General features: G+C 44.3%; 1 protein-coding gene across 1 annotated transcript; it reads left to right on the forward strand.

Moving 5' to 3' along the window:
• The first annotated feature begins 2,253 nt into the window (after nt 1–2,253).
• On the forward strand, nt 2,254–7,919 carry LOC118289287 (2',3'-cyclic nucleotide 3' phosphodiesterase). The gene is made up of 4 exons (XM_035616186.2): nt 2,254–2,405; nt 4,423–6,078; nt 6,183–6,310; nt 6,494–7,919. Exons 2-4 carry the CDS (start codon nt 4,461–4,463, stop codon nt 6,956–6,958), a joined length of 2,211 nt encoding a protein of 736 aa, XP_035472079.1. The 5' UTR covers nt 2,254–2,405; nt 4,423–4,460; the 3' UTR covers nt 6,959–7,919.
• The last annotated feature ends 1,766 nt before the right edge of the window (nt 7,920–9,685 follow it).

Raw genomic sequence — 9,685 nt, forward strand, 5'->3', positions numbered from 1 at the left:
TGGGAAAGGGGACAGACTACCCAGGGCCCAAGGGTGGGAGGCTCGAAAGCCTGGAATAAAAAAAAGGAATTTGTTATTAGTGTTTTCTAAGTAATTAGTGTCATAACATGAATAAAAAATTGCAGTTTACAATTGGGAAAATGGTTTAATCCCATCATGACTCGGCATGAAAATCTTTCAGCTAATCTACTGACTGGTGACATTGTGTTCCCTCAAGAAAGTAAAGTCTGGGTTGCAGAGGAGAAAAGAGAAAAAGATTAAAAACAAACCAAGGGAAAAATTGATTATTTCAAAAGAAATGAATTAACAGTGAGCTAGGAGCTTTCATTAGAAAGGTGGCTAGCTATTGGCAAACTCCTACTACGACAGCTAGCTAGCAGCTACCTAGCTGAGATTGACACAGCTGCTATTGCTAGCTAGCGAGCTAACTAACTTTTACTACCTGAATACAGCAGGAGTTAGCTAGTTATTATAAGAACACACACAGGATCATAGAATTATCAGCATCATAGCTTCAGGGGGGCCACAGGATACTTATGTGGGGCCAGAATTTGGTACTACTCCCCTGACTTTACCACTGTCCCCTCTCTCGTCCCCCTTTCTTTCTGCCCACCTCTCCTCTCTCCACCATTTCTCTCCTCTCACCCCAACCGCGGTCCAAAGCTCTTTCCGGTTCTGCTAGAAATGTCTGCATTTTAAAAGGGAGGTTTTTCTTCACCACAGTTGCCAAGTGCTTGCTCATTGTGGGAAGTGTCGGGTTTTCTCTGTAATATTGTGAGGTCTCGACCTCACTGTGTAAAGTGCCTTGAGATAATGTACGTTGTGATTTGCCGTTATATACAAATACAATTTAATTGGCAGATGTTTGTGTGTTTTCATTAAAGAATGAATAAAGACATCCAGTGTCTGCCCACAGGTCTTGACGCACATAGACATGTGACAAGTGGTAACTACTCAAAGGTTCTTATATCAGGAGCAATGGCCTTGTGTTATAATAGGCAGCAGTGAAATGTGCAAAAGTGTAATATTCTATGAGAAATAATATATAGTATGAATGGAATTCAGACGGGAAGTAAAGCTCCAGATCTGGCCTTCATCCTGCTCTAGAATTTACCCAGGAAACCGAAACCAGCAAGAGTATCTCTATAAACAGTTCCGTGTATCAAAGCTATTTGGTTTTTAAAGAATCACTTCCTAATAACATGTTATTTTCACTTCTGTGAATATCTGAAATTCTGTCTTAGAAAGACTGCAGTAGCTATAATCAAGAAATATGTAGCGTGATACACAAAAACAGTGGGATGTTCTCACACTGTCCCTTTGTCCTTTGCTAAAGGAAAACTCCCAAACACAGAGCTCTACTCGCTGCAGGAAATTCCCAATGTGTCACCTCTCTATTACATCTATCACAAGGCAGACGTGTCATTCGATCACTACTTCCTGTGAGGTTCACGAGAAAAGGGAATGCTTTGCTATTGTGTGGGTTAGATAAGGTTGGGTTACAACTTTTGATGGACCCAACTACAAATCTAACAGTGTAACTTTAATTTTAAATAATTTGGTCATGGTCCTCCTTACAAACAAAGTAATGTCACTATTACATTGCGTTGTGTGTATGCAAAGAAGTCATAACTATGTGTGTGTGTGTGTGTGTATGTGTGTGTGTGTGTGTGTGAGGCCTATTTAGGGGAAAACATGACCAAGGTCCACACCTGCTCTGTCATGTACACCAGCTGCTTGTTGACTTCAATATAAATGAAAAAATAGGCATGCAACATGATCTGAATAAATAAATAAATATATAGCCTTATTTCGTCTGTATTGAAGTTCCTCACAGGTGAACACATACCAAAAAAATAAATAATAATAATTATATATATAATATGCGATATATAAACAAAATGTATGAAAACACAAACAAGACAAATACGGACAATAACACTTGGTATTTAATAATCAAGCATATTATGTACTGTAACAAATCAATGGCATTGAATGTTAATATGAATGTTAATTTATAATTTTAAGGTTTTTCTGAGAAGGTTGTGAGGATTTTTTTTTAATGTTCTATTGTTTTTATTTAAAAAAAATAAACCAAGAAAATATTCCGCAGTTTTCTTTCTCGTTTTAGTTGGAAAGGAAGATTCAAAACATTAAAATTGAAAGAAAAAAGAAAAAAAGAAGAGGCCTCCGGTAGCGTCCTTCCGCTCCTCAGGGGCGTGTCCGTCGCCCCGCCCTCTTTGCGCGTTCCCGGGAATTTCCGCTTCCTCCCCCCGCCCCCCTCTCCTTGAAGAGTGGAGCGGGTGCGTGTGTCCGCCGGGGAGCAGGACTTGCCTTGTCATTGTATCAGGGAGGAACGCGTGGTCAGCGGCGGCACACCACCGAGAGCCTCACTGCAGCAACTGGTAAGCTGGCACACAAAAAGCCCCTCATGTCCGTGCATTATTCATTTTTTTTATAATCAATATACTATTTTTTTTTTTTTATAACTCAAACTACCTGAGGAACTTGTTTAACACGCAGCGACTCGTTTGTGCGCCACATAAACAACCGACGTGGCGCCGCCGCTGCTGCAGCTGCTGCTGGTGCTGCTGGTGCTGCTGGTGGTGCGGTGGTGGTGCTGCTGGTGGTGGTGCGGTGGTGGTTTCACCCCCGTGTTCGAGCTGCCAGGCGAAAAAATGTTTTTGTGTGGCGCTAGCGTGGAGGTGCACGCGCCACTCCCCGCCGCGCCGCCACATTGTGCAGCGCCAGTGACATGTTGTGTTCAAACGCCATCGGTTAAAAAACTGCGTTTGAGCTCCTCCTGGGCGTCCTTCGACCCTCATTTCTTTATTAATTATCATTGTTGGTTAATTGAACGTGTTCATATATATTTGAGTTCGAACTTGCCCATAAACAATGGGACGAACTAACTGCGCATTTAACCGCTGCTGTCTGCACCGTGTGCTAATAAATAAATAAATAATAATTTAAAAAAAAAAACGTGGATGAGGGTAAGATAAATGTGAAAGTGTCCATATCGACTGATTTTGCACTTTTGGTTTCTGGTGTGTCGTTCCCCAAAACCCATCGAGTAGAGTGTGGGTCACGCTTTTCTTTTTCTTTTTTTTGCTTCTCTACATTGGTCTGCGTTGCACGAGCTTCCCCTTCTGTCTCATGACAGCAGTCGGTTTCACATCTCCGGTATATCAAGCGTCTGCCTGACAAATGTTTACCAAGATAATTTGGCACAAAGAGGAAGTCCTGCCACACGGCGGAGGAGGTCGCCCCATCTTCTTAACCATCCTTTGTCTGTGTCTGCTGGCAGCGTCTATTAGCGCTGCTCATGTTTCCATGCCGGGTTTGAATGTTACATTTTTTTTGTGTCTTTCTCCCATTCGTCATCTCTCTTTATTTTCTTTATGACCAGAAAAATGGACATTTTGAATTTGATTTAATTTGCACCAGCATTTTTGTCCCCACCCACCCTACATGCACAAGGGCACAACACCTCCTGCTGATCGAGAACTGCCATTAAAAGCTGGAGGTTGGTGTCTGCCTCCTGCACATCCCATAATACCTGCTTTGCTCAATCATGGATGTTGAGTAACTTCCATGATGAGACGTCATGACCCCAATCATGTTCAGCCCTGCCTCCTTTGGAAGTGCATGTGGTCCAAAAAACCCAAATGCAGTCATAGCTTCTTTTTTCTCTCCCTCATGAAAAATGACACTGTCATCTGTTGACTTGGCACACCTTTGCTGGCGCACGTAATTATTGTGCAAGATGATAAGCTATTATCAAATTTCTGATTCATTTATCACCAATAATGGGACAATCTGCCAGGTCCCAAATGCAACTGGGTCCATGTGAAGCCATTTCGGAGAGAGATTAGATAAATAAATCTCCGCTCCAGCCTTGGTCTTTTGCTCAAACTTTTCATGCCTTAAAGGGGCAGTAAGCGATTTTTAAACCAATACACATTTTGTAAAAAATATTTCCTCACGGCCTGCGAGCTGTCTGTAATGTAAATTGAAAAAAAAATTTGAAAAAGGGTGCGGATGGCACCTTACAACACTGTGCAGTTTGTAAACATGACTCCCTGACACATGAAGAGATGTGCAATTGACAGACGCTATGAGCCAGGGGTTTGGGCCTAGTGATTAGCGCGTAGGCCTCACATACTAAAGGCTGCGGGATCGCGGCCCAGTCAGTACAGTAAAATCAACAACAAAGAGGGAGAAGAGCGTTCTCCAAAATTGCTTACTGCCCCTTTAATTTAATGTGTTGTAGGAACTTTAGTAAAACAACGTGCTACTTAAAGTGTAGTTGTTGGGAAAAATGTGGAAGCTTGTATTTGTTGGGGGGGGGGGGGGGGATATGAATGCAGTCACTTAGTTGATTAAACCGTTTCTTCCTTTTCTTATATTTATGAATTCAAGGTACATGGTGGTGTATAGAGGGAGACTGTAAGCCAGACATGGATACTGAAAAGAGCGGTGAGGTTTTGGACGTGTCACCGACTCCACAGCAAGAGGAGACTGTCATGGAAAAAGAGGTTGTGTCCAAACTGGACACACCAGACGAGTCCACGGAGCCTGAGAAGCCACCAGCTGCCGCCGAAGAGTCCGAGCAGCTGGCGGTGAACGGTCACGATACAGAAGTCGTAAACTTGATGGAAACAGAGGAGTTGATTGTGACGGCGACTGTGACAATATCTGAGGTGGAGGAGGAGGAGAAGAAGACAGACGGTGGCAAATCTGACCCGGAGCGGCTGCCCAATGCGGAGGCCACACCAGAACCAGATGAGTCATCTGAAAAGATTTCTGACCCAGTGTCAGCTTTAGACGCAGAACCAGAAACCGCCGAGCCAGAAACCGTCGAGCCAGAACAGCAGCCTGTGGCAGAGAATGACCCAGAACCTTTGCCTGTGCAAACGCCTCTGGCAGAGAGCGCCCCTGAACCAGAGCCAGAGAAATTGGCAGAAACGGTTCCAGAATCGGTTCCAGAAGCTGAAGAGCAAACATTACCTGAACCAGTCACGCTGCACCAGCCACTAGATACACAACCACCCGGCCAAGAAGAGAAGGTTACAGAACAAGTGGAGACTAAAGCAGAGCTGCAGACTGCTATGGACACTGTGGCTGAAGAAACGGTCAAAGAGGCGGAGGCAGAAAACAAAGTCACAGCTGAGCCTCCGAACGAGGAGCAAGAGGAAAAACCAGCAGATATTGAGAAGGCAGTAGAGATGGTTTCAGTAACTGAAGTCTCTTCAGCAAAGCCCACAGAAGCTGTGGCATTGAAGGAGGAAATTTCAGCCGAGGTTGAAAATGTGAAATCTGCGGAGGTCAAGAAGGAAGAAGCCGAACCTGAAAAAGCAGGCGAGTCTGACACTCTGAAGGGAGTGGAGGCAGCAGCAGTAGTCGTAACAGCAGCAGAAGTTGTTGACTCTGAGCAGAATAACGCTGAGCTTGAAAAGGAAGAAGATGTCGTGCCTGCGTCGGGCTCCCTGTCTTTCGCCCTCCTCGAGCGAGAGCAGACCAAAGACACCCTGCGCAGCTCTCGGACCCTCGTCGTCCTCCGAGGCCTGCCGGGCAGCGGTAAGAGTTTCTTGGCGCGCGCCATAGCCGATGCCTACAAAGACCACTGCTCTGTCATCTGCGCCGACGACCACGGCGTGAAGCCAGAGAATCCAGAAACGCATGCGGCTGGACACAAGGCTCTGGACGAGGCTGTGGTGAGCTGCTGCAGCGCGGGAACAACTTCCCCCGTGCTGATAGTGGTGGATGACACCAACCACAGCCAGGATCGACTGGCCCGCCTGGGGGAGATCGCCGAGGAACACCATCTTGTTGCCCTCTTCCTGGAGCCGCAAACGGCGTGGAGCAGAGATTCAGCACAGCTGAGCAAGAAGACCAAGCGAGGACTAGAGGAGGCCCAACTGGAAGCCATGAAAGGTCCACTTGAGGAAATGCACATTCCCCTTTTCTTCGGCTGGTTCCTCCACTCTTCCGTCCAGCACAAGGTCAAGTGCACATCGATGGACTTCCTTAAAACACTGGACACCTTGGAGGCCTTCAAGAAACACATGGTGGACTGTGAGTGTGGTTTTAATACATGGGCAACTGCATAAATTTAGAATATTAATCTCTCATATAATTGGCATGTTAAAGATGCAGCTGATCGTGTGTTGTGTTTACAGTCGCTGGTAAAGTTGAGAAGGAGGTGGATCTGGAGCAGTACTTCAAAGCCCAACCAAAACTCCACTGCACGACCAAATTCTGCGACTATGGAAAAGCAGAGGGCTCCAAAGAGTACGCACAGAAGCCAGTAAGAAGCTTGTCATTTAACACTTTGCTTATAAAATCTGATAGCAACATATATTTGTACTCTTGTTTAATTTATTACTTGGCATGCTTTGTTAAGTAAGCATTTCTCAATAAGAACGTAGCAGTGTAATGTTTGATTTATATTAAAGTTAATCTCGTGATTTTTTTCCCCCCTGTTCTCTAGGCTGTTAAAGAATTCTATGGTTCCACATTTGAGCTGTCACTGAGTGCTCTCTTTGTCACTCCACGCACGGTCGGTGCCAGAGTGTCCCTCACCGAGGAGCAGCTCCTGCTGTGGCCAGATGATGCCGAAAAGGAGGCGGAGCCTACCGTCCCCGCGGCCGCCTCCCTGCCTCTGGGAAGCCGCGCCCACGTCACCCTGGGGTGCGCAGAGGGCATCGAGCCAGTTCAGACGGGCCTGGATCTGCTCGAGATCCTGGCCCTGCAGAAGGAGGGCCAGAAGGGCGAGCTGGTCGAGGAGATGGAGCTCGGCTCACTCACCTACTACGGCGAGGGGAGGTGGCTGCTCGCCCTCAGGGAGCCCATCTGCGCCCCGGTCTGCTTCTCCAGCCACTACTCGCGCAAGGAGTCGGAGCAGCCCAAAAAGGAACCCGAGAAGAAGAAGAAGCAAAAGTGCACCATACTGTAAACGGCAATCACTGGGGGGATGTGTGGCAGAGGGGGGGGGTGACTGGTGAATTTAAAAACGTAGGCTTACTCTGTGCGAGCTTTGTGTGTATGTGCAGCATTTAGGGATTCAGTAATAGCCACCCTAAAACTACAAGCTGTGTGCCTTTACTATTGATTTGCACCACAACCCAAGATGCCTTCCGTTTAGTTTGGCTTGTTGTCGTCGCCAGCGTTCAGTGTCTAGTTTCACATATCGGTGCCAGAGTTGCAGTTCCTGGCTTTCGGCTGAGGTGTTGTTAGCTTCAGTTTTTTTGCTAGTATATATATATATATATACCCTCCTCACACAGCTCCAGTTTTTCTAAAATCTCTAGCTTTCCTCTTCTATACTTCGTCAGTGTTCCACAATATTCAGATGAGAATGATTGAACTAGGTACTTTCATTGCATGCATTCCACATTAACAGTAGCAACATATTAACACAAGAGTCTGAGTAGCTCTGCCTCTCTGACACAATTGTCTGGTGATTCCTTTGGCTTCGTTGGAAGATATGAAATAAGCCGTCATTTCCATGAGTGTGTGTGTAATTGTTACAATAGTTATCCATTTGAGTAGGTGTATTAGAGTGATGTCATTTATAGAGGATTCTTCCTTGTAAAATCTTTGCACTGTGCATAGTTTAAAAGGGAGTATGCTGATGGCATCTTGTTTCAGCAGCTTAGTACTTATCAAATGCTGTGAAAAACTCAAGTTCATGTTTTGCAATATTTTCTACTCCGCAAGGCTGCACCATTGATCCCTTTTATCCTCTCGGAACAGCACTTCATGTCTTGCATTTCAAACTCGTGTCCTCTGTGACTGTAATTTTTGAAGGGGCGACGCCTACTTTGTGTAGCTCTTACGAATCACTATTTTTGCACTTGTTTTGTAAACTTAATTAAAAGAAAAAAGAACATGCTTTGCTCCAGTATTTCACGAAACTGTGTTCAGTCTCGTTATTTGCCCTTTTATTATGTTGTTTATGATCTGCACATGGTGATTTTCTCATGTATTGTACTTGTATTAACCAGCAGAGGGCACTCATCACACACTTCTTTAAAAAGATGACTGTCAGATCTTTGTGGTAAAGTTGTTTTCTACTTCAAATAGAATCAGAATCCACCTAATGACACACACTATGACACTAATACTCAATCCACAGACTGGATTGCACCATGTGTCTGATCTGCTTCAGCTCGCCTTTGCATGTGAGTCTGGCACAGTATAACAAACTAGGTCACCTGTGGTAGAACAAATGCTCAGCTGTAATATCTACTCTACAGCTCGTGCATGTGTTCTAATCCCATTTGCATAATGTTCATATGCTTGGCATCTTATTGGGTTGAAAGCTACGCCTGCCACAATCTACAAGTTAAAAAAATAAACTTTTTGTAGCAAATTTCAAATCAGTTAAAAAGAGCTCTTAATAAAGAATTGGAGTCAGTTTGAAGATCAGACATTAAGGCAGAAATATAAGTCAAAACAAATACGATTAAAAAGTCCAGAGAAAGCACATTTATTAAAAATGTGTCTTTCAGAGAGACTGAAGTGGATAAAGAGCTCGTCAGACAGATCTCCTCAGGGAGATTCTTCCAAAGAGGTGGGGCGCCTTGACAGAAAAGGCCCGGTCACCCTTGGTCCTCAGCCGGCCCGGAACTGTGGAATGGCGAGCGATTTCTTTGTTGAGGATCTCGGGTTAAGACCGGACACATATGGTATCGAAAGGGCTGAAATGTACTTGGGTGCTACTAGTCCAGAACGGGCCAACAATAAGTCAACAGTAAAATCAATTCTAAAACATTCTGGAAGCCAAAGAAGAGAAGCTAAATGGGAGTAATGTGCTGTCCTTTGGAGTCTGTCTGCAAGTGCAAATTGTGCTGCTGCCATGCTTTGGGACAGAGCACAGACATATTTCTTCAAAGTGTCTGGAAAAAAAGATAAATAGATTTCTATTTCTAACAATCAAATAAACACACAGTACTACTTAAGTCAAGTGCAGTTGTTCTACCCTGTACTCTTTCAACTGAAAATAGGCCAAAACCAGGTTAAAGAGCAAGAACCCATCATGTCACAGTCCACCTGTGTTCCGGTTGTGTTCCGGATCAAGTGACTTTTATCATTGGCTGCTGGGAAGATAAAGAAAAAACGTCAGCCAATCAACGTCAGTGGCGGACAATTGCCCTGTTGTCTCCACCAGTGGTGTCACTGGTGTGTGAGTGTGGGAGCTGCGCTGAAGACACCAATGACACGTTCAAGTGCTCCTCCGGAATCACTTATTTTGGCCCTGTAATCCGACATGGAACGAAATTAATAGCAAGAATTCCATTGAAGTAAATGCAACCTATAATCAAGTAAAAGCCACACTGCAAAAAAACAAACAATAGAACATTTCAAGTAATAAACAAAAATGAACATTGTCAAATGTAAGTAAAAATGCATTAGGGCTCCATACATTAGGGGTCAATTGTAACTGTTTGCTAGTTTAGTACATGTTAATCATGTTGAACAATTCATTCATATTCCATTATTCTGATATGTTTTGTGTTTACAAAATGTAAATTTAATTCAGTTTGTGTTTCAGAAATCTTGGAGCTCTGAATGCTTCAGTGCTACACTGAAAGAAAACCTCAAGCATGATACGTGTATTTATTTTTTATGTTCAAGCTGCTGTGAGAATAAGTCAGTGGCAAAAAGCAAAATAAAATAA

Source organism: Scophthalmus maximus, chromosome 17 (genome assembly GCF_022379125.1).
Source record: "Scophthalmus maximus strain ysfricsl-2021 chromosome 17, ASM2237912v1, whole genome shotgun sequence".
NCBI lineage: Eukaryota > Metazoa > Chordata > Actinopteri > Pleuronectiformes > Scophthalmidae > Scophthalmus > Scophthalmus maximus.